General features: G+C 44.1%; 1 protein-coding gene and 1 non-coding gene across 2 annotated transcripts; both read left to right on the plus strand.

The window, feature by feature from the left end:
- The first annotated feature begins 251 nt into the window (after positions 1 to 251).
- Positions 252 to 17,073, plus strand: CD74 (CD74 molecule). Its single transcript, XM_056847616.1, has 8 exons — positions 252 to 346; positions 4,672 to 4,847; positions 5,611 to 5,696; positions 8,730 to 8,792; positions 10,704 to 10,799; positions 12,049 to 12,130; positions 15,849 to 16,037; positions 17,006 to 17,073. Exons 1-8 carry the CDS (start codon positions 252 to 254, stop codon positions 17,071 to 17,073), a joined length of 855 nt encoding a protein of 284 aa, XP_056703594.1.
- On the plus strand, positions 10,221 to 10,292 carry TRNAA-GGC (transfer RNA alanine (anticodon GGC)). The gene has a single exon. It is a non-coding gene; the product is annotated as a tRNA-Ala (tRNA).
- Positions 17,074 to 24,178: the final 7,105 nt, after the last annotated feature.

Raw genomic sequence — 24,178 nt, forward strand, 5'->3', positions numbered from 1 at the left:
CCAATAGGATGTTTACAAATTACATCGGAAATAAGTAAGTGTATGGTACTGGTGTGGGTGGAGGAGGAGGAGGGTTTGAGGGGTATTTCCAGTTGGTAAGATCCTGTACCTTTCACTTCCTCCAGTGTTCTGAGGGACAGGACAGAGCATTTTAAAGCCTTTTTGGAGCCAGTGCCGAGACAAGGAAGACCATTCCACTTGCAGCAAGCCAGCCCAGCAGCAGGTCAGCTACAGAGGAAACCACCAGCACCATGGAGAATGACAGAAGCAACCTTCTCGCCAGTCAACAGCAACCCTCTGAGACAGCTGGGTACGCTAGTACTGTAGAGCAGCAGCAGCAGCAGCGGTATTTATCTTTTTTTTTTGTTCCCCTGAATCTCTTTGTATATTCGATTATTTGCATGAGGCAGGTTTATTAGCTACCATATAGTAACTTGCAGGATGAGCTGCTTATTTGTTGGTTACATTTTATATTAATTTTCCTCCAAGAAACCCAGAAGAGCATTACAGGCTCACAACAACCCTATGAGGTGGGCTAGGCTAAAAACAACTTCCCCGTGGTAAGTTACATAATAGAACAAGAATTTGAACCCATGTTTTTCATGGCCAAACCAAGTTCTGTGGTCACTGCACCACATATATTTTAGAATCATAGAGTTGGAAGGGACCGCCAGGGTCATCTAGTCCAACCCCCTGCACAATGCAGGAAACCCACAACTACTTCCCCCCTACACCCCCAGTGACCCCCCCCACTCCATGTCCAGAAGATGGCCAAGATGCCCTCCCTCAACATCTGCCTAAGATCACAGAATCAGCATTGCTGACAGATGGCCATCTAAACTCTTCTTAAAAGCCTCCAGAGAAGGAGCGCTCACCACCTCCCAAGGAAGCCTGTTCGAAGCCTGAGGAACCGCTCTAACTGTTAGAAAATTCTTCCTAATGTCTAGATGGAAACTCTTTTGATTTAATTTCAACCCACTGGTTCTGGTCTGACCTTCTGGGGCAACAGAAAACAACTCCACACTCTCCTCTATATGATAGCCCTTCAAGTACTTGAAGATGGTTATCATATCCCCTTCCCCGTGCCTCACTATTGTACTTGTTCTGATTGTGCCTAATGCTCTTACCGGTAGTTTGTTTTTTATTTCTTTGCAGTGAATAATCATTTCTTAATATTAGCCACCATACTCTGGTTTCTCTTCAGATCGTATAATATTAGCCACCATTATGGAGTATCATGTTGCTGTGATGCTGCCAACATATGCCAAACCAAGCAGATACAGCCAATCAGAAATTAGACTCTGGATGACATTAGATGTTACCAGGGAGAAGTGTATTCAGAAAGCTCACATCTATACTTCAACTTCTTTACAGAGTTCCTGGCTAGACTGAATCTAATCACAGTATTTACCTGCAACTACACTATAGTTCAGATGGAGTTTAAAAGGGAAAATATGTTCTGATTATGATTCAGCTCTAGATAATTTTTAATTGAAGATTTATCCCAGTTTGTGAGTTCTAGTCTTGAATTAACATGAGGAGAAAAATATAGACATGAGATCTATTTATGCAATTTTAAGTGTCTAATTGGGGAATGTGAGAGACTAGCAAAGAAAAAAAAACACACAAACAATACTGAATATATTATTGGTAACAGAACTGTTGTAGACTGTTATGGTAGTGGCTTTGCCTGAATGATAATCCTGCAGGAAACATTGAAAGGGAGAAGACCATGCATTTGAGGCTATTGTGAACCCAGTTGCCTCTGGTATGGGGAGAAGAGACAGAAGGCATCAGTGGTTGGGTGGGGTAGGAATTGGGAAAGGGGGTTATAAGAACTGGGTGGGTGTGCCCAGTGTGACTTCGAGACTGGAGGAAGGTGTTACAGCTGCATTCAGATATTACAAAGCCAGCTTTTATTCATGAAGTATGAGCCAGGTTTATTCTCGAGCTTCAGCTGTACCTCTTGTACCTCCTCCCTATCCATATAGAACTCTGACTGAAGAACATGGAAGAAACCACAGCTTGTGTGTTGTCTGAACTGGTCGCTTTATTGAATTGTGTTTTGTGTCCAAACCAGGATTCTAAACCTCAGTTCAGCCCTTGGAATCCCAGTTTTTAGATAAGAACCAAGCCACAGTTTGTCATAATGAATTATGGGTTCTTTGTGCTCAAGGGAAGGAGCGAAGGGAGTTCAAGAATAGATCAGGCTTATTCTCATCATGCACAAACAAGAATTTGAGCAAGAAAACTGAATATAGTCCAAGGAAGTGAGGGAGTATAATATAGGGTTGCCAGGTCCCTCTTCGCCACCAGCGGGAGGTTTTTGGGGTGGAGCCTGAGGGGGGTAGGGTTTGGGGAGGGGAGTCCAATTGCCAAAGTGGCCATTTTCTCTAGGGGAACTGATTTATATCGGCTGGAGATCAGTTGTAATAGCTGTATAATATTACAGTTGTAATAGCTGTATAATATTACAGTTGTAATAGCTGTATAATATCAGTTGTAATCAGTAGTATAATATTACAAATGCTGAGAACTGAGTAATAATAAAATGTATATTTTGACTATTAATCAAAAGATAATATGGCACTCTCTGATATATAATAGGCTTTCCTGCAGATTGTAATGCTATCTGTATACATGTAAATTTTTAAAAGCTGCTTAGAAGTCATTACTGGATTCATACATATTTAATTGCTGGTTCTGTTGCAAGAAAAATAGGTTAACTGTCCATGATTTTCACACGTTTAAAACTAATCAGCCAGGCATTTTTGTTCTGCTCTGGAGTTCTGTCTGCCTAGCGATTAGTGACATCAGAAGTACAGTAGATCACCGGATAACCTACAAGAACCGATGAACTCTGACCGTGAAAGCCTTCGACAATACAGTAGATCACGATTGGCTACAACTTGGGAGTTTCCCAGTCTGCTTTCTCTTTGAGAGTAAAGAGTACTGCTGAGTACGTACAGTGATTTTATTGTGAGACACAGACTGCTTGAAAGGGATAGAGATCCTGAATAAGGGGGGAAACATCCTGACAAGTACAATTTGATTGAAGATGACTTCCTGGCTTTCTCTCTTTTGTTGCCCCTGAATCGTTTTGAAAATTCTGTACAAATTACTTAAGGTGGCCAAAAGAAGAGCCAACTTTCAGGCGACAAAAACTTTGTCCTTTGTGGTACTGCTGCTTGTGTACCACAGGCAAAGTTTACAAGACTGAGGTCCAATGATTACATAGACACATAGGAAGCTCACAAGGGATGCCATGGTGATTTCTATACAACATAGGGTTGCCAGGTCCCTCTTCGCCACTGGCGGGAGGTTTTGGGGGCGGAATTTGAGGAGGGCAGGGTTTGGGGAGGGGAGGGACTTCAATGCCATAGAGTCCAATTGCCAAAGCAGCCATTTTCTCCAGGTGAACTGATCTCTTATTGGCTGGAGATCAGTTGTAGTAGCAGGAGATCTCCAGCTAGTACCTGGAGGTTGGCAACCCTAATACAACATCAGTACAGCATTTTCATCTAGGCCAAGTGGCTTCCTAATGTGGCTTTCTAGTCCTTGCAAAAGGGCTTTAATGATGAGAAACAGCTTCGTTACCAAAGCCATCTGTAGCACTAGTTTGCAATTAATAGTCATGAAATTGTAGAGCTAGCAAATAACCAAAGGGAATTTAGCCCAGTGCCTTGCACAGAGACAGTGCCCAGAATACACAACATGTTTAGAGAAGCAGTTCCCAGATTCTATAGCTTCAGGGAAGCCTCTCCGTATTTATTTCTCTGATGAGGAATCCCTGCATGCTGCCGATAATCCGGGGAAATATTGTAGGACTCCCTTTGAATGAGGCTGTTGGCTAGGTCTGTTGGGTCTGACCACTACTCTGCACAATAGGGTTGCCAACCTCCAGGTACTAGCTGGAGATCTGCTATTACAACTGATCTCCAGCTGATAGAGATCAGTTCACCTGGAGAAAATGGCCGCTATGGCAGTTGGACTCTATGACATTGAAGTCCCTCCCCTCCCCAAACCCCGTCCTCCTCAGTCTCTGCACCAAAAACCTCTTGTGCAACTTTGGTATGAAAACCTGGTAAAAACTACAACAGGTTGTTTTTGTTAAAATACAAGCCCTGGAGGTTGGCAACCACTGATTTTCAGTCTAGAGAAGCCCTTGAGAGTGGCAAACACTTTTTTCTCTAGGTCATTCTTGGAGGGTGGCAATAGAAGATTTTTTTCTCCAGGCCAACCCTGGAGGTTGGGAACTGAGTTTTTTTCTCCTTAGGTTTGTCCAGGAAGGTAATAACAATAGAACTTATAACTTAGATTCTGCAACTTGATTTACATTATAATAGGTTGTTTTTGCTATAAAACCTCCAGGTAATAGCAGAAGATCTCCTATTACAACTGATCTCCAGCTGATAGAGATCAGTTCACCTGGAGAAAATGGCCACTTTGGCTATTGGATTCTATGGCATTGAAGCCCCTCCCCTCGCCAAACCCCACCCTCCTCAGGCTCCGCCCCAGAAACCTCCTGCTGATGACAAAGAGGGACCTGGCAACCCTATGCATGTACATTTGTCCTTTTCTTTCAGACCTATACTAATTACTGTATATGAGGAAGGAAAGAGAAAGTTTCTTGAATGGCTGGGCACTGACATCCTCTCTTGTATCTTACAGGCCTCCTCCCAACCGCAGAGTCGCCTACTCTGTCTTTACCATACTGGGAGTCTTGCTGGTTGCCGGCCAGGCACTTACTGCCTATTTCGTATATCAGCATCAGAACCAGATTTCCAAACTGACCGAGAACACCAGAGACATGCAACTGAAATTACTGGGCGACAGTCTTCCTCACAGTTAGTAGCTCCCCCTTCACCCTCTCAACTCCCTTACCTCATCACAGGGAATTTATTTGCTTGTTATGTCCTCCCTTTCTGCAAAGGCTCAAGGCTCTTAAATGTTCACAGGACTTGCTAGAAGATGGACACATTAGAAGCAAGGAAACAGATGCATGGGCTGGCATTCACATCCATCAGCTATCAATAGGGTTGCCAACCTCCAGGTGGTAGCTGGAGATCCCCTGCTATTACAACTGATCTCCAGCTGATAGAGATCAGTTCACCTGGAGAAAATGGCCACTTTGGCAATTGGACTCTATGGCATTGAAGTCCCTCCCCTCCCCAATTGCCAAGGCAGCCATTGTCTCCAGGTGAACAGATCTCTATTGGCTGGAGATCAGTTGTAATGGCAGGAAATCTCCAGCTAGTACTTGGAGGTTGGCAACCCTATCAGCCATCAACTAGTAGTTTGTGTGGAGGAGATTTGAATGAGTTGGGGAGTGGTAATTTGGGAATTTTTAAAAGTCATTTGTTATATGATATGGGAAGGGGGGTAAATGATGTTCAAAGAAAACAGGTCAAAGGTTCTATGAGAAAAATACAAGCCTCTGGGTGTGCCTCAGATAGCTTTTTGAATTGTGGCCATGAATAGTGCAAGCACTGAACACATCCTCATTTTTCAATGAGACGTTTTAAATTGAGGAACAAGCAAAAGCATATATCCTTGCAGGGCATACACCTTGGAGCCTCCCTACATGCTTTTTACTCTTTCCTCCTACAGAATCCAAGTCAGCTGGCCAGATGAGAATGCCAGTCGTCATGCCAATGATGCCAATGCTCATGAAGGACCTACCTGGTGACGCAGAGGTACACATGACAGGAAAATGTGGGCGTTGTTTAACTCGTACAAAGGGCAGTGCCATGGTTGAATATTGCCTTGAATCTTCACATTTTGGCCCATAAAACCAGCCTCTAAGTGACAGCTATGGATGAGGGGAGGACATTGGCTTGGATTCAAAATAGCATTTTCATGGGTACAAGCCTTTGCTCCCATGGAGTGCAGTTTTCCTGCCACCCCCTCCTGCTGCAGCCTGAACCCCCCTGAAAACCTGTTCCTTCCCCAGGAACAAGATTTGAAATATGTCAGGCTAGGCAGGAAAACCATCTTCTGCAGGTACAAGGACTTGTATGGATTAAGCCATTTCCCATAGGCTCTGAGGCAGAACCAAACGATCCTAACTAATACATGAAGTGAAAAGGGTTTTTTTTGTCACTTGAACTTTAAATCTGAGTGCTGTTTGTTCCAATGCTAATTATTTTGCCAAGTTCTGTGTGGAAATGTCATCTCCTGTCCTGGAGTGTTAGGGCTTATCTAAAAAAAAATAAGGGAAGGTAAAGGTCCGCTGTGCAAGCACCAGGTCATTCCTGACCCATGGGGTGACCTTACATCCCGAGGTTTACTAGGCAGACTTTGTTTTACGGGGTGGTTTGCCAGTGCCTTCCCCAGTCATCTTCCTTTTACCCCCAAGCAAGCTGGGTCCTCATTTTACTGACCTTGGAAGGATGGAAGGCTGAGTCAACCTTGAGCCGGCTGCCTGAGGCCGATTTCCGTCGGGATCGAACTCAGGTCATGAGCAGAGCTTGGACTGCAGTACTGCAGCTTACCACTCTGCCCCATGGGGCTCTTCAAGGACTTATCTACACTGCAAAATTATATGTGTTTCATATCAGTTGATTACCATGGCTTTCTCCAAAGAAACTTGGGAATTGAAATTTGGTGAAGGTGCTGAGGTGAATGCTTAGTTAAGAGATCCCTACGCCTTCCTCAGTTTCCAAAATTACCCGGGGAAGGAAACAATTCCAGATGGGTAGCTGTGTTAGTCTGTAGCAGCAAAATAAAACAGGAGTCCTGTGCCCCCTTAAAATCTAACAAAATATATTCCAGCATAAGCTGTTGTGAAGCAGAGTTTGCTTCATCAGTGGTGATCTCATGAAGTGAGCTCTGTCTCTCAAAAAGCTTCATACTTGAATACATTTTGTTAGTCTTTAAAGGCCACAGGACTCCTGTTTTATTCTGCTGAGAAAGGAGGATGACTATTGAACCAGTTTATGCCTGTAGTGTAAATATGTTCCTAATGTAACTGATTTTAAACACTGGCTAACACTCATTCAATTCCCTGCTATAACTCTAGATCCGTGTTGGCGAACCTATGGCACGCGTGCCAACTCCGGCACGCGTAGCCCTCTCTGCCGGCACGCGCAGCTCAGCTGGGCGGCGGGGGCTGGAGTGGTTCAAAGCCCCCGCCGCCTTCCCTGCACTCCCTGCCGCCCAGCTGGCAGATCTGGAAGTCCGACTCCAGGAAGGGGTGGCGAGGGGAGGGACGTGTGCCGAGCTAGCAAGGAGGCAGCATGGACGGGGGCGGACGGGGGCGCTGCTCTCAGCAGCCAGCAGCTGCTTCCTCGGGCCTCTCCGCTTGGCCCCGCTGGCGCGGCAGAAGCCGGTGGCCGCCCTCGCTGCCTCTTAAGCCCCTTCCTTAATGGGCCGCCCCCCCGCCCAAGCGCCCCGCGGGGCCCGGAGCCGGCCCCTCCCTCCCCCGGCTTGTGGCACAGCGCCTCCAGGACGGCGTGGCGCGGGGCTGGGGGAGCCCGGAGCGGGAAAGGGTATCGGCCTCGCCTCCTTGGCGGCCAGCGTGGACCGGATCCGGGTGGGTGGCTCTTCCTGGACTCCCTCCTTGGCGCGGCAAGCGGGCCTGGGGAGCTCTGCAAAGTCCAGCTCTCCTTAGGGACTCGGGGGGGGGGGAGAAGGACTTTCTTCGGGCTGGCCGAGGGAGGAAGAAGAGGAGGAGGAGGGTCGGGGGGGTTACAGAAAAGGGGGCTTGGGGTTCAGTCCTGCCTTCTTTGGACCTCCCAGGGGCTCCAGGGGATGCACGAGCAGCCCAGGCAGGTTCCAGCGGCCCTGCCCCGCTCCGCCCCCGCCGGCTCCACCACCGCATGTCTGGGGAGCGGGAAGCAGAGATGGCCACCCCGCCTGCACAGCAGTCTCCCCGACAGGAAGCGGGGGTGTGTGTGTGCGTGCGCGCCGGAATGGAGCAGAGGGGCGGGGGGGGATCTTATGCTGGGGTGTGTGTGTGTGTGAGAGAGAGAGAGAGAAAGCAGGAAGGCTTTTCTGTCTCTGGCCATTCGAGCATGGGAGGTTTTGCTTTGGATTTGCCACTCTGTAGATGCGCATTTTCCCCTTCCAAATTCTCAAAACTAATCAGTAAGTCCCCATGCAGAGTTTTGAGAATCCGGATGGGGAAAATGTGCATCTGGAGAGTGGCAAATCCAAGGCAAAACCTCCCATGCATAAATGGCCTCTTTCTTTCTCTGTCTCCCTCTGTCCTTTTCTTTACCTACTTTTCTTTCTCTCCCTCGCTCCATTTCTTTCTCCCTTTCTCTCTCTTTTTCTTTTTTTCTCTCCCTCCCTTCCTTCCCTTTCCCCCTCCCTTCCCTTCTTTTCTTCCTTCCTTCCTTCTTTCCCTCCAGCGGCTTCTCCAGCGCCCTCTGGGTCTGCGGGCGGAGGGGCATGCAGTTTGGCAATTGCACTTTGGCAAGTGGACTCTATGGCACTGAAGTCCTTCCCCAAACCTGGCCCTTCTCAGGCGCCACCCCAAAAACCTCCCACTCATGGCAAAGAGGAACTTGGCAACCCTAGCCTCTCCCTCTGGGCCCCCTCTGGGGGTGGTATTCAGGTTAAATTGTCGCATTGGCACTCGGCGATAAATAAGTGGGTTTTCAGTTGCAGTTTGGGCACTCAGTCTCTAAAAGGTTCGCCATCACTGCTCTAGATGAACTGGAGCTTCTTCTAGCTCTCTCGCCATCTCCAGATTTTATACTTCCTCGTTGTTGTTTTTTCTGTAGTCTTCGGAGGATGAAACCCAGCGGAGCAACAAGACTGAAGATATGGTTAAACGCTTGCTCCTGGTAAGAGTCCTGCCCTGTTGCCCAAGTAGCAATGTTTTGTAACTTACCTCTGAACTGATGGTACTCTATTTGAAGCTCAAACTGCTGGAGACAAAGCATTGCCTTGGCTAGACCCTTGGCCTAGTACAGCAAGGCAATTTTCATTTCCCTAAGAATTGCTCATCTGCCTCTGCTTTTCAATGAAGTTTAATTGATGGGAGTGCTGGAGCACCACCAGCCATCACTGTGTACATGCATGGATCCAAGAAGAGATTTGTGCACGTGGTTTGACTTGTTGAAGAATGATGCTTCATATTTAATGACACTGTGTATCGACTACTTTCTGTGTAGTTCAAACCACATGGAACAATTACTTCAAATCAAAGTCCAGATCTAAAAACAACTCTAATAAAATAAAACATAACAACTCAACCAAAAGCCTTACATACACCATCGACTGAAAAACAGCACCACTGCCATCAGCTCATTGGGCTGCCCATTCCATCAGGATGGAGCTGCTACAGATCTCACCTTCCTCAACAAGGAGGTGGTAAGTTAACCCTCCTGTGAGGACTGGAGTACCCTTGCTGGCTCATAATGGAAGAGGGAGTCCAGTAAGTATAGGAGCTGTAGGCTGTACAGCACTTTAAAGGTTGAAACCATCACCTTGCAATGGACCCCAAAATAAACTACCAGTCTAGGTTTTGCTTTGTTACTTTGGGTGCTGCAATTTGACATCGCATATTGACCAACAGCAAGGTTGGTTGGTTGTTTCAGACACTGGAAACTTTCTGCATCAAAAGTGATAAAGCAACCTCTGGCTATGTGGGTACTTCTTTCCTATCTGTGCATAAAACTGCTTTAGATCTGAACTGTAGATCCTAACCTAAGTGCCCATAGTATTAACTATAAGAAGTGCACAGGCACTTAAATGCACTTTAGAACCCCTCTTTCTACTAGAAAGGCAACAGTATACAAATTAATTCTTCCAAATTACCTCAGAGAGGGGCATGCCAAATATTTGGACAATCAGATGTTTATATAGATTGGGGGAGCTCATTGCATGGCATTAATCTCACAAAGATGGATTAAGATGATAAGTAATTTTGGATAACAAAAAATCAGACAATGAGAGCCAAGGAGCATTCAGAGTATTTGATTCTGAAATACTCAAGAATCAGCTTTGCTTGTTATCTCAGGCGCAACAGTGAGGGCCGTCTGAATGCGCAGATGTTAGAATGTGAGCTGTTCCACATTCTCAGAAACTTAGGGAGGGGTAATTTTCAGCACAGGAGAGGCAACCAGAGGAGGTGCTAAACCCTCTTGTTTCTTTCCCCAATGTCAAAGGATGCTTCCAGTCTCTGTGCCCCATCAGAAGTAGGTTTGGGGAGGAAAAGAGAAAGGTGAGGGCTTTTGTTCTTTAAATCACCCCACCACCCTTCTCGGGGAGGGGTTGTGGCTCAGTGGTAGAGCATCTGCTTGGCATGCAGAAGGTCCCAGGTTCAATCCCTGGCATCTCCAGTTAAAGGGAGTAGGTAAGTAGGTGATGTGAAAGACCTCTGCCTGAGACCCTGGAGAGCCGCTGTCAGTCTGAGTAGACAATACTGACTTTGATAGACCAAGGGTCTGATTCAGTATAAGACAGCTTTATGTATTCATGTGTTCACCCACCCTGCTGCTTTGTAGTGATTCGTGGTGACCCAACATACAGGTCTACCACCAACCCATCTATTTAGATCACTGTTATCATTCATCTCACTGAACTGCTAAGATCAGGTTGTTCTTTCCATTTGCTGTCAAGTTATGCAGTCTCCTGTCACATGAGAGTGGGCTTACTCTAGCTCAAAAAATATCAGTCTGTGCTTGGTAATTGTTTTCTTGGTCTCCTACAATGTCCTTGTGACTCTTTCTTAAATATGTCCCTCTCTGCAGATGGGAGACCCCACCAAAAAGTTTCCTAAACTGGAGAAAGCCTTCATGGACAATATGATTCAGCTGAGGAAAACCATGAATTACAATGATTGGAATGTAAGTGCTGCTGCCATTCCAAGACTCTAGCAGATCATTTTGAAGCTTCTCCTGTCTTCTTGTGTAGTGGACTCTTTTTCACAGAAAACTCCTGAAGCAACTCTCCCTTTTAGAGGTGCTACGGGAGGCTTGTTCTTTGTAATAAACATCAGCCCTATTTCTCTTTTGGTCTGGAAGCAATCCTAAACAGGAATACTCATGTCCCATGTTACTTAATGGGGCTTACTTCCCAGAAAGTGTCTTTAGGATTGAATTCATTAGGAGGAAATAACTGTGTGTGCGTGCGGGTGTGGGGGAAGGTTCAAAATGTGAGATGTGCAGTCCTAGGCATAAAGAAACAATGATCCCATTAGCTGTGTGTGTGTAAAGTGCCGTCAAGTCACAGCCGACTTATGGGGACCCCTTTTGGGGTTTCCATTGGCAAGAGACTAACAGAGGTGGTGTGCACCTCTGCACAGCAACCCTGGACTTCCTTGGTGGTCTCCCATCCAAATACTAACCAGGGCTGACCCTGCTTAGCTTCTGAGATCTGACGAGATCAGGCTAGCCTGGGCCATCCAGGTCAGGGCCTAGAGCAAGAAAATGAAAACAGCATTTTAAAAGAAAATAATGGTAACTATAAAACAACAACAAAATACTGTAATTGGTAGGACCTTGACGGTGACTGTTTATTCAATTTATAAACAACTGATAAGGTTAGATTTTTTCATTTTATATTTAAATTTGCTGATGTAGGAAATACTTAATGAAATACATTTCAGAGTATTACTCTACACAAGTGACTGTTAAGAGATTGTAGGGAATACATATCCTTTGCACCATGCAATGCCTTTGGATTTGTTTCAGAATCTGTTCAGGGTGTTGAGTTTGATTGCCCATGAGGCTTTGTATGTGGTCTGAGGTTCCCTTGCTGACTATCTGGAAATCTAAGAAGGGTTCAGGAACAATTTGGTATCATAAGATTTCTCTTGTGCTGGGACATCTGACTCTTAACTATGCCAGTAGAACTTCAGACTCGCCATTTTAAAGTTGAAATTGCCCAAACTGCATGGTATGTCGTCACAGAATTACTTACTATGCAGATGACGTCCATACTGCCAGCGTAACACATGGAACAAATCTAAAACTAATAGTTTAGAAGCTGGGCCGATGATTTTGTCTGTGTTTAAGGAAAATGCTGAACTTTTTTCTTCACAAGTTTAAAATAATTAATGATTTCTGTTTATTCAAATTATTTGGTCTCTTGTAGTCCTTTGAAATCTGGATGCACAAATGGCTGCTGTTCCAAATGGCCCAGACTAAAGAACCAGAAGAAGTTGCAGCAGTCAAAGGTATGCTTTCTCTGTATGATTGAAAGGAAGACTATGGGTCTCCTAGCCAAATTCTAGGTGCTTCTGGTGATGGCTTTGTTGCATTCAATCCAGATCTCAACAAACATTTCATCTTTTTTGCAGTACTGTGCCATTCTTAAAGTGATGCAGGAAATAAAGTGAAACAAAATTATTGTACACCATAAACTGTGCTCTGATATCACAAATCTTTGTGGGGGAGCTAATTGCTAAGGTGATTCACATCAGAACAAAGGTATTCTGAAGGTCTCTGGGAATGGCAGCCCTTGTGTCAACTTTTCCCACCTCTCCCGTGTAACATATGATATAACTTCCTCTGTGTGATGTGACATCACCATGTGTTTCCTGCCCCTGCCAGCAGCGGCCAATGATGTGAGGTAAGAGAGGGGAAATGTGATGTTACTGGGCAAGAAATCAGCACAGTGTTGCCAGATTGGGCAGCAGCCTCATGTTTATGTAATTTGCCCTCAAGCAAGTTTAAGTCTCAATCTCTTGAAAGCAGTTCTCTCCTTCTCACCTTTCCCACCCAAGTTCTATTATAAATGCAAAGGTGGTCCAACCATTGTTGCTAATTTCACCAACTCAGCTTTTATGTATAAGGGTGGCATTACTGGTCATCCTCAGCACTAAGACTACCCAAATATTGTTATCCAGTTATGGTCCTTGCATTATTCCTTGGACTTCTTGGGCTTGCTTGTAAGAACTATTCCAAGCTGGTCCTGGAAAGAAGTCTGGCTGTACCATTTACCGTACTTCAGAAAGCAGCAACTTAAGGTTGCTGCCTAAGGGGAGTAACCAAAAGAATGACGCCTGTTTGCAGCCCTCACTGGCTGTCAACTATATTTCTTTTCTGTAAGGACTAGGGTCAACATTTGAGTGGCACGTGTGACTGAGACCTCAAAGACTACCTTGTTTTCTTCTGAGCATTCTTTTGCACTTAAGAATACTCACCACTCAAACACTTGTACTTTTGTCCTGAAACATTCTGCAGGTAGTAAAAAAATCCCAACTAACCTTTGTCCTTCATCTCCCTCTTGGGAGCCAGCTCTTGTACCAGCATTATTTTTCCTTTAAAAATCTTTGCTTTGTTTCTTAAGATAGTGAATATTTTCCTCTACTGAGAGACATTTGCTGTAGGGCAATATTCTTTTTAAAAAATGTTATTTTTATAATATTGATCCATGTTCCCTACTTCCCAGAACTGGGAGAAGTTCCAGCTGAAGTATTATCCAGGTTTGATTTCCTTTAGATGAAAGTACCGAAGACCCAATAGTGTCTTTATAATATTTGCTTTGCTTAAAAATACACAAGTAGATCATAAATGGAGGCAGAGACTCTCTAATGAGATCCCCAAGAATCTCTGCTTTTAGCCAACTTCTAGATCTCTCTGCTTCTTTGTCCCTTCCAAACCTCAGGTTCTTTAAATGCAAGCTTACATTCATAAACCTGCTCCTTCCCTCTGCTGGAGGGTTTACAACTTTTCTAAGTTCTGATGTCTTTTAGTTCAAGAGACCCATTGAGGAAACTACTACAGCCATAAAAGACATTAGCATTTGGGGTCAAGTACCTGACTTTGATCAGATGTCCCTTTAGGCAAAATTACATTGCTATTAGAAAATAGTGAAGACCTGAAATGACCCCTGATGAGGGTTAAAGCAGGAAGTGCCAAAACAGGATTACAGCTGAACATTAAGAAGACAAAAGTAATGGTTACTGGGGAATTACACAACTTTAAGGTTGATGATAAAGAAATTGAAAGTGTTCAAGATTTTCTCTTCCTTGGCTCCATCATCAACCAAAAGGGAGACAGAAACCCATAAATCAAAAGGAGATTGAGACTAGGACAAGCAGCCATGAAGGAGCTAGAAAAGATTCTTAAGTGTAAGGATGTGCCGCTGGTGACCAAGATCAAGTTAATTCATGCCATAATATTCCCCATTACTATGTATGGGTGGGAAAATTGGACAATGAAGAAAGCTGTCAGGAAGAAAGTAGTTTAATTTGAAATGTGGTGTTGGAAGAGAGTTTTATAGATACCGTGGACCACCAAAATGACAATTAAGTGGGTTCTAGATAAAATCAATCCTGAACTCTCCCTAGAAGCTAAAATGGCTAAACTGAGGCTATCATACTTTGGTCACATTATGTGAAGGCAAGAGTCTCGAGAAAAAACAATAATATTAGCAAAAGTTGAAGGCAGCAGGAAAAGAGGAAGACCTAACATGTGATGGATTGAAAATCCTACTGGGTTGCCATAATTCAGCTGTGACTTGGCAGCAAAAAAAAAAGGCCCAGAGTAATCCTTCTTAGGGGTAGTCCCATAGTTCTGGCATTTTTATTTCTTATCCAGGCACAAAATATATTTGCATTGCTGTTGGTTTACTGTATTTTGCTTTTTAAAGAACTTGTATGTCTCTTTGGGTGCCTGGGCAATTACTAAATGTATAGTTTAAAACATCATATTTTTGTGTGTAGATCATAGGAACAGTCTTTTTTATGTGTGTTGTAATGTTGACCATTTAGTGACTTAGATGTGCTCAATACGGGGAGCAGCTTGAGCCCAAAGCAACTTTGGCTGCAAATGGACATTTTGGCAACCTGCTTGTCTAGCTTTGAATTGCAGCTCTTCGTGCTCTAGAGCCATTTGGCTTTTAAGTCTCTCTTCACTGATCACAACCCAATGGAAGAAAAACATGGCCTGCCCCCAGGAAGTCACAAACCTGAGCAATGTGTGCAAAGCAACTGATGAAGAGCAATTCATTTAAAATTGCAATTATCTAAGCCAAACGATGCACCCACCAGGAAGGGAGACCTGTTATTTCAATTAACACCCACTTCAAAGACATGATAAAAACACCAGTGAACCATCTTAAATATTTGAACAGTTCCCTCCCCCCCAGTGACTTGCAACATACCACCCTAACCTTTGATACCAGTACCAGTATGGACTGTAACTTCTATACATCACTTTGACACAAGCACAATATTTTAAAAGAACATGTCTTTTTTTCTTTTGTAATTTCAGCAGCTTTTGAAATAAAAGCCCAAAGCTGAGAATTTCATACCAATTAGCCACTCAGCAGTGGTCGGACGCATCCCCATTAGCAGAATTTATATTAATACTGCCTCCATTAAGCAGGACTCATTAGCATTTGCTCTCATTAGGCTAAATGGGTTCCCTGGGAGCCATCCCAATAAAGTAGCTGTCCTAATTAAACTGGGCATATTGTTACAAAAAAGTGTTCTTTCCTGATCTTTCTCTCCCCTCTCCCTCCCGTAGTGTAGCCACAATGAAACAACCCATTTTTAATAGGTTAAAAGGTGATGCAGCCCAAGCAAAAGGCAAAGTGTTTCTTGGACTGATCATTTCGGGCTGCTGGTGGGTGGCAGTGTGTGAGAGAGAGTTGTGTGTTTGAATACTCTCTTAGTTAAAATGCACTCCGTGCAGAGTAGGGGGGGAGAAGCATGCTAGGGGCAAGGCTGCTCCCTGAGATGCTTAATATATAAACTCATCTTGCTGCCTGAAGTGCTTGCTAGAATGCAGTAAGTTTTACCACTCGATTTTCTACTGTGTTAAATGTTTCACTACAGAGACCCACATCCTGTGATTGTTAATTCAAACTGCATGCACTATGACCACAGATATGGGTTAGCAACCAACTCGACATGCTAAATTTCCTCTCTCTCTCTCTCTTTTAAGTGCAAACCAAGTGCCAGGCAGAAGCCAGTTTCAAGGGCATCTATCCAGGAAAGTTCCGCCCCCAGTGTGACGAAAAGGGCGATTACCTGCCCAAGCAGTGCAATCATAGCACTGGGTATTGCTGGTGTGCCTACAAAAATGGGACCGAGATTGAGGGTACCAAAAGTCGTGCACGGCTGGACTGCACTGGTAAAGAGCTTGTATTTGCTCTTGTATTTGTCAACGGGTGTGGGGAAGCTAATATGAAAGGAGCAGTCTTGATGTTCCTCTGCATGCTGGTTTATCAATAGTTAGGAAGCCCTGTCTTAGGATCTCATTGTTAGGGCTTAAGCCCAAGCCGTGTTGATGTGATACCATCATCTCCTTTTTACACAGCATAGATGTAGCTGCCTGAGAGTTTTGTTGAGGGATAGACTAGAAGTGAGGCAAGGTGGACCCCGGGAGGTGAGGATACCTGACTGTGGAGGCAGAAGCAGTAGAACTCTCAGGCATCACAACATGCACACGTCATGTGCCCCAAACATTCCAGTTTTCTAGCTCTACAGACAGTCTTATGCAAATGAAACAGCAACAACAAGAAGAGTTGGTTTTCATAGTCCGACTTTCTCTACCACTTAACAAAGAATCAAACCAGCTTACAATCGCCTTCCCTTCCCCTCCCCACAACAGACACCCTGTGAGGTAGGTGGGGCTGAGAGAGCTGTGAGTAGCCCAAGGTCACCCAGCTGGCTTCATGTGTAGGAGTGGGGAAACAAATCACGTTCACCAGATTAACCTCCGCCGCTCATGTGGAGGAGTGGGGAATCAAACCAGGTTGTCCAGGTCAGAGTCCACCGCTCCAAACCACCGCTCATAACCACTGCACCATGCTGGCTCTCTACCTCATCTTTTGAATTTTCATAAAATAAAATCCACAGCTTTCTGGAGAATGGACCAAAGAGTCAACTTAATGTCTGGCTGGCTGTTTGCAAATTGCCCCCCCCCCCCCAATTTACCTACCATGAATGATAGTTGAACAGATTTTTAAAAATCACAAAGAAAAATAAAGGTTACTGAACACAGTATAGCACTGTTTCCTAGAAAGGTTCTTAGAAGTGGTCATGAGAAGCTGTCAGAACACCGGAAAGAATGGAAGCATTTACTGTCTTTTTCTGCAGGGATGCTACAGAGTTTGGATCTTGAAAATGGGACATACTCAGGACAGGATCTTCTGCATCTCATCTGAGTAAGACATTAGATTGACTTGGGATAGTTTATCATTGGGTCTTGGAGGCAATTTTCTGTGCTTAGTTCTGTCCTTATGCTCCCGGCCAAATTTGCAAGAAACAGGATGAAGAACGAACAAAATGCAGGTGACTTTGTAGTCTCAAAAAATGTGACTCATCTGCCCAGACTGCCTGGGCCATACTTATCAGTTTCCAGCTCTCAATGTAGAGATGAACTGGTGAAGTAATAGACAATGTGGATTGCAACAGCTGAATGTGCCCCTGATGTGCATCAGGTTGCCAGGACAAGGCTGGCAACTGGTGGAAACTAGCCTGGGGAGTGGGGGAGCACCTTGCTGGCAACATAATGATGCTGCTGGCATCATATCTGGTGCGACTGGAAGTGATGACAGTGTGTTGCTGGCAAAGCTATAGCATTAAGGCAAAACTTGGCAGCATCCTGGGGTAATGACATCATCACACCACGATGCTGCTGATCCCTCCCCCCTATTTATTGCCACCTGAGTGGCAGAGGGAAGGGCTGGGCGGGGGAGAGGTATCCTGGCACATCCCTATGTCTGTTCGGTGCTGTCATGTAGAATTTCCTGTGTGTGTATGTGTAAAGTGCCATCAAGTCGCGACTTATGGTGACCCCTTTTGGGGTTTTCATGGCAAGAGACTAACAGGTGGTTTGCCAGTGCCTTCCTCTGCACAGCAACCCTGGTATTCCTTGGTGGTTTCCCAAGTACTAACCAGGGCTGACCCTGCTTAGCTTCTGACATCTGATGAGATCAGGCTAGCCTGGGCCATCCAGGTCAGGGCGTAGAATTTCCTAGGGCATTAAAAATAACATGTTTGGGGAATGGGGTTGGTTTAAAGATTATATGGGTTGGAAAGCCATGAACACCTTCCCTCGTACAAGATCAGAAGTACTTTGGGCAATGTGTTAATTTTGTTAACATTTCCTTAAATTGCATCCTTTAGTCTGAACAGAAATGTTCTAGGTTTTGCATTATTTGGGGTTTTTGTTAGAAAGGAATATTAAGTGGCAGGCAACAAGATTCCAGTATGGAGAGGTTTCAGTATATGGTTAAATATGACTGGACTAAATCCATCATGTATTGTTAAATCGTGTCAATCACAATTTGTGACAGCAAAGCATCCCCACCTTTACCTGGAACATCGTTAAGCTTGCACCGCTAAAACCATATTTTGTTTTTGCTCTCTTTCTTGTCCCACCATTAGCTGAACACACTTCTGGGACTAAAATGGTGTTATTCATCTGCTGTCTGTTTCTTCTTTCCTTAGAAAGCACCAAGTAATGGATGAAGGCAAGGCCAGCCACATCAGTTCCCAAAGTTCGGCTTTTCTCTAGCTGTCTGTTTTTTTGTTTTGCTTGTTTTTGCCATGCTTCTGCATTGATTTTTTTGTATGAGCAACCACTTACAAATTCCTACACTTAGGCATTTTCCTTAATGGGGTGGGGGCAAGTTGTTGAAGTATTATTGGTTACTGAGTTCGGGCCTGAATCATCTTGCAGAAATTAACCCTGCACAAGAACAGCAAAAGGCTTTGCAGTGAACAAGGATTGTTCCTTTAATATTCAGATCATGCAAAAAGCGAGAGAGGATTGTTTTTTTTTGTTTTTTGTTTTTTTGCTAAATAAACCCCATGGTGATTTTTGTAACTAATCAGCCCACACAAGTAGTCACTGCAAATATCTGGAAAATAATCATGTTAGCACAGTACAACAGATTCTGAAATACAAGCTCCAGGCCTTTGACCAACAAGATACGGAATGCAAGAAGTAACATCAAAGACATCGTTGAAAGTTTTATTACGCAGTCCTCCGCTAGATGTCTGTTTTTAGCTACTGAACCCTGAATTCATTGCATGAATGGAGTTGAGATGCCCTCTAGAGGGAAGGAGGAGTTGCTGCATGTAAGGGTTAAATGCAACATTAAAGGAAAAATTATGTGAATCTTGGGAGATAATGCTCTGTATCTTTTGCCTAGCAGATCAGGTTAGACATCCTTTAACAGTGCCTATTTAGCCTATAAGCTGCTTTGGAAAAGTATCTAGCACATGAATAGTGGAATTATAGGTAGGGATACAGCTAATACTTATGCTAAAGAACAGGCTTCTTCTTTCATCCAGTGCAGGCATGATTCAATACATTTTCCTTAAGAAAGCAAAGTAGTGTTTTATCTGTCAGCAATAGATAAGATTTTTAAACTAGTCACATGTTAGTCTATGCCATGGTAATGACATATTTTGAATGATCAGTCTTTTGTGTCTATTTTTAACGATGATGATTTTAGTTATAAGCCTTTGGAAAAATAAAAATAACCACTAATGAAATGCTGTCTTGCACATTCAGGTAGCTGATTGACCCTTTATTACACCAGCAATATGGCAGAGTGTCCTTTGCAAAATTACCAGTTGCTGCAAAAAATGATATCACAAATTTGTTCGTTCCACTCCGTAAATTAATTTAGGACAGGTTTATATTCCACCTGCTTGTTGCAGTTCTAGGTCTACTTCCATGGTTTCCATTTGGTCGTGCATACCTCTGAAATTAGAGGAGTCGTGTGGTCTTGGCAGGTCACTGTGATGTGATCTTCCCTTTCAAGCACAGCAGGATGTGAGAAAGTGGGGGTATATTGCCAAGAGGCAAAAAAAAGTTTGTTTCCACTAAGAGATTCAGAGGCAATAAGCACAACAGTGATGAAGGCAAACAATTTTATTGAAATCTCTGTAGTAATGAGAAATCAACAAGTCATAAGAATGAAACAAAGAATATACCCTTATGCCCCCTTCTGCTATGGGAACCCTGAGGAACAACAGTGGGTGGACTCCAAGGACTGGCCAATGTGCCCAGCGCTGCTCGGCAGTCCAGTCTGAGCTGAAATTCCCATAACAGAAGGGGTGTATATTCTTTGTTTTGTTCTTATGACTTGATTTTTCACTACTATAGGAGTTGGTCTTTCTATGCCAACTTTCTCTACCACTTAAGGAAGAATCAAACCGGCTTACAATCACCTTCCCTTCCCCTCCCCACAACAGACACCCAGGTAGGTGGAGCTGAGAGCTGTGACTAGCCCAAGGTCACCCAGCTGACTTTGTGTGTGGGAGTGGGGAAACTAACCCAGTTCACCAGATGAGCCTCCGCTGCTCATGTGGAGGAGTGGGGAATCAAACCCGGTTCTCCAGGTCAGAGTCCACTGCTCCAAACCACTGCTCTTAACCACTATATCACACTGGAGATTCTATTCAAACTGTTTTCCTTCATCACTGGTGTGCTTATTGCCTCTGAATCCCTTCATGGAAACTTTTTGCCTTTTGGCAATACGGGGGAGGGTAGTCTGAAAACTGCACCTACAGCATAATCCTATGCAGATTTACTCAGCCTTAAGACAGTGATAAGGAATTGACAGGAGGCGGGGCCTAGGCCAATTAGACCCTTGTGTGTGTAAAGTGCCTTCAAGTCGCAGCCAACTTATGGCGACCCCTTTTGGGGTTTTCATGGCAAGAGACTAACAGAGGTGGTTTGCCAGTGCCTTCGTCTCCACAGCAACCCTGGTATTCCTTGGTGGTCTCCCATCCAAATACTAACCAGGGCTGACCCTGCTTAGCTTCTGAGATCTGACGAGATCAGGCTAGCTTACCCTTGCATAAAGTGATGTGTTGCAAATGAGGATCCAGACGCGTGCTTGCGCACTCTAACTATCCTGAGAGCAGTGAGGTGGTTTTACCTTCAAGTGGCACTGATTGACAAATTCCAAGCACTACGATGATGTGGAATGCTTTTACCTGAGCCAGTGCAAGACACAAATTATAGTTCATACTGCAAAATACTTGAGGAGCTGGGCCGACATAAGGCATTTTATCAGAATGGATCTTTCCCATACCAGACATGCGACACTCCCCGTCGCAATCAAGTATGCAACTCCTATAGCCCAATCTTTGGCACTTATCTTTTGTGATAGAACATAATTGCCCTGCTAAAGCATCCAAACTGCAAAATGAGCTACCTAAATGCAATGTTGCCTTTCTTCTGAGAATCAGTAACAAATCAAGAATTTACCTCCCCCCCCCGCCCCCCTCATCTTTGAAAGTTTTATGCTACATGCTCAAGAATTCTGGCTTTTGTGCAAGTTTCTTATAGTATAGCAGAGAGTTCTCTATTTCTCAAGGTTGTTGAAAAGCTTACTGGTGATGTTGCAGCTAGATAAAGCATCTGGCCCTTTGCTTAGAAGCAACTGCAGACAACTGAGACACTTCATTTTATTTAAAAAAATGGCTATTGACACGCCTGTGCCTTAACCCCTTTTAAAGGCCGAATGGTACTACTCAAAACAGTAAGTTAGTCCAAGTATAAATGCTCTTCCCATTTTTAATCTCACAATTACACATTTATTATACAAAACAAACCTAAAAGATGTTGCCTCAAGATGACTTGCCCAGATTAACTACTGAACATGAGCCATTTCCCAGAGATCCCTTTGTATCAGCTATCATAGCCACAGCTTTGTGGGACTCAACTTCCATGATCATCAAGGTGGCTGATGATCTCAAAGACTTACAGATGGCAAACTTCCTTCAGACCTTTGCTTTACAACAGCCATTAGGGCACATGGAAGTAGATAATGTGCACAATTGCATTCTTCTGTGAAAGAGGAAACATGAACTTCATTTACCATACTGTTGTTGCCTGTGTGTGTGTGTTAAGTGCAGTCAAGTCACTTCTGACTCATGGCGACCCTATGAATGAAAGTCCTCCAAAATGTCCTATCTTTGACAGCCTTGCTCAGATCTTGCAAATTGAAGGCTGTGGCTTCCTTTATTGAGGCTTTATTGCAAATTGAAGGCTGTGGCTTTATTCCTTTATTGTTGTTGCCTACTCAACCCAATTTGTGGAGATCCTCCTGGCGCTCTTCAGTCAGCCTTGGATTTCACCATCCTGAGTAATTTTGGGTTACTTGCAAACTTGGTTACTACACTACTCATCTTCACTTCCAGGTCATTTATGACCAAATTGAATATCCCCAGCCCCAGTACCCATCCTTGTGGGACCCCACTGCTTATTTCCCTCCGTTGAGAGAACTGTCCATTTATTCCTACTCTCTGCTTCTTGTCATTTAGCCAATGTTTAACCCATGAAAGGACCATCATCATCATTCATTTATTGCAGTCAATAGACCAAAACCATGAAAGGACCCAGCCTCTCATCCCACAATTTACTATCAATGTACATTTGTTTTTCCAGAACGTGTGTTCCTTTTTGTTCACCTCTTCTGAGAAAACCTTCCACTTTTAAAAGAAGCTTTTTTTTACCTTTTATGACTTCCTTGATTTGAGTTAACCACACAAGCATTGTTTTTAACTTGGTACCTTTCCTAACTTGAGGTATGAATTCTGTCTGGGCCTTAGTTAGCATAATTTTAACTAGTTCCCAGAAACTCCTGCCATCCCTGCTCTCTATATTCCTAATGGCTGAGTCCTCCTACCCACAACCACAGAGGGGTATCGATGGTACAAGAGGGATAACAGTTCATCATACAAGGAAGGGGGCCCTTCTAAGGGATTATTTCTTCCCTGCTCAGCCTTGAGATGCTCGATCTTCACAACAGCCGAGCAGCTGTTAGTAGAGATGTGAGACAATTCTAGCAAGACAATTCTAGCAAGCCCTGGAGGGCCTCGTCCACATACCTCTTTGCCCCTTTCAGTTTCTCCAGTTAGCAGTCTCAGCCTCAAGGGAACATGTCCCTGAGAGCCAAATGCTCCCCACATCAAGCAGAACCCAATGTTTTCTGTCCAGTGGGCAGCAAATATGTGCCATACTTTGCAACACACTGGACAGCCTCCATCCCCCTGCTGGCATTCTACCTACCACCCCACCCCTACCTAGGTCAAATGGTGATGGTGTGGTAGCCATGTTCCTAGTTGTAGGGAACTTCTGAAATGCCAAAGAAACCATATTGCATGAAAGCAGCAGAGTAATTGCTAACCTGACTTTCCCATGTCAGAAGTCAGGTTTGCAACTGGTAGAAGTAAACATCCTGTCCTTGACAAATGACAGGCAAGGGTCCAATTCAGTCTGGAAGATTTCTACTGAAGTTGCCAACTACCCCGGCAAAAAGTTTGTACTAAGGAGCTTGTTGTTTTTTAAAAAGTAGGTAGGAACAGAAAGTACAGAATAAGCTGACCTTAATTCTGCACACTGTCTTCAAACAAAGCTATTATAAAGGCTCGGCATCTTGAGAATCTCCACTTTCAATTTAGAGAACAGCAAGTTTCTAGCTATCTTTGTTGCAAGAATATGATTAAAAGCACACAGGCAACGCCTGGTGAAGTCTCAGAAGCCAATGTGGTTGTTACAGGGTTTTCAGTGACCGGGACTTCAGCGTCCTGCATTGCTCCCTGCCCCTCCCCCACAGCTAAGAAAAGCAGGATAAATGATCTAAAGATAATTCTGCCAAGGAAATGGTATAAATTGCAGAATCCTACTTTTGGGGGTGAGAAAATGGATTATGTTGACACAGCATTTTTTTAACAGAGTCTATAAAAGAATGGCACATTTTCTTTTTCCCATAAAAATGTTTTATTGTGTTCTCTCTCTATATATAAAAAAGACAAAACAAAAACCAACCTAGGGACAACATAGTTTTGTACATTTTGAACACAAGTCCAGAGAAGAAGACTACAGAACACAGTCAGAGAACATCCTCCTTTTAAAGGTAAAATAACGTTAGTTAATTGGAAAGTGAGTAGCACAAAAAAACAACGATGTTCTTAAAAATATAACTCTCAATGGCTGGAATAGGAGCAATAGCAGAGATTGTGAGAAAGGAAATGACTGTGTTAAAGATTGTGTCATCACAGCAAGCTTCCTGTTCTTGGTTCTGGGCGAAGGGCATCTTGGTATCTGTGGGTATTGTCGTCACGTGCCCAGGGAGGCAGGACCTAAAAAACTATCCAACTTCCTGTCTCCCTGGGCAGGAAGCCCAGTTTCCGTCCTGCCTTGGTTAGGGTGGCAGCGTAGTTTCTGAGCTCCGTGCTTTTCGAGATCTTTCCTTTGTCTCAAGCCTAACCTCAATCTTTGTGTTCCCTCCGTGTTTGCTC

The sequence above is a fragment of the Euleptes europaea genome, chromosome 1 (genome assembly GCF_029931775.1).
Source record: "Euleptes europaea isolate rEulEur1 chromosome 1, rEulEur1.hap1, whole genome shotgun sequence".
Taxonomy (NCBI): domain Eukaryota; kingdom Metazoa; phylum Chordata; class Lepidosauria; order Squamata; family Sphaerodactylidae; genus Euleptes; species Euleptes europaea.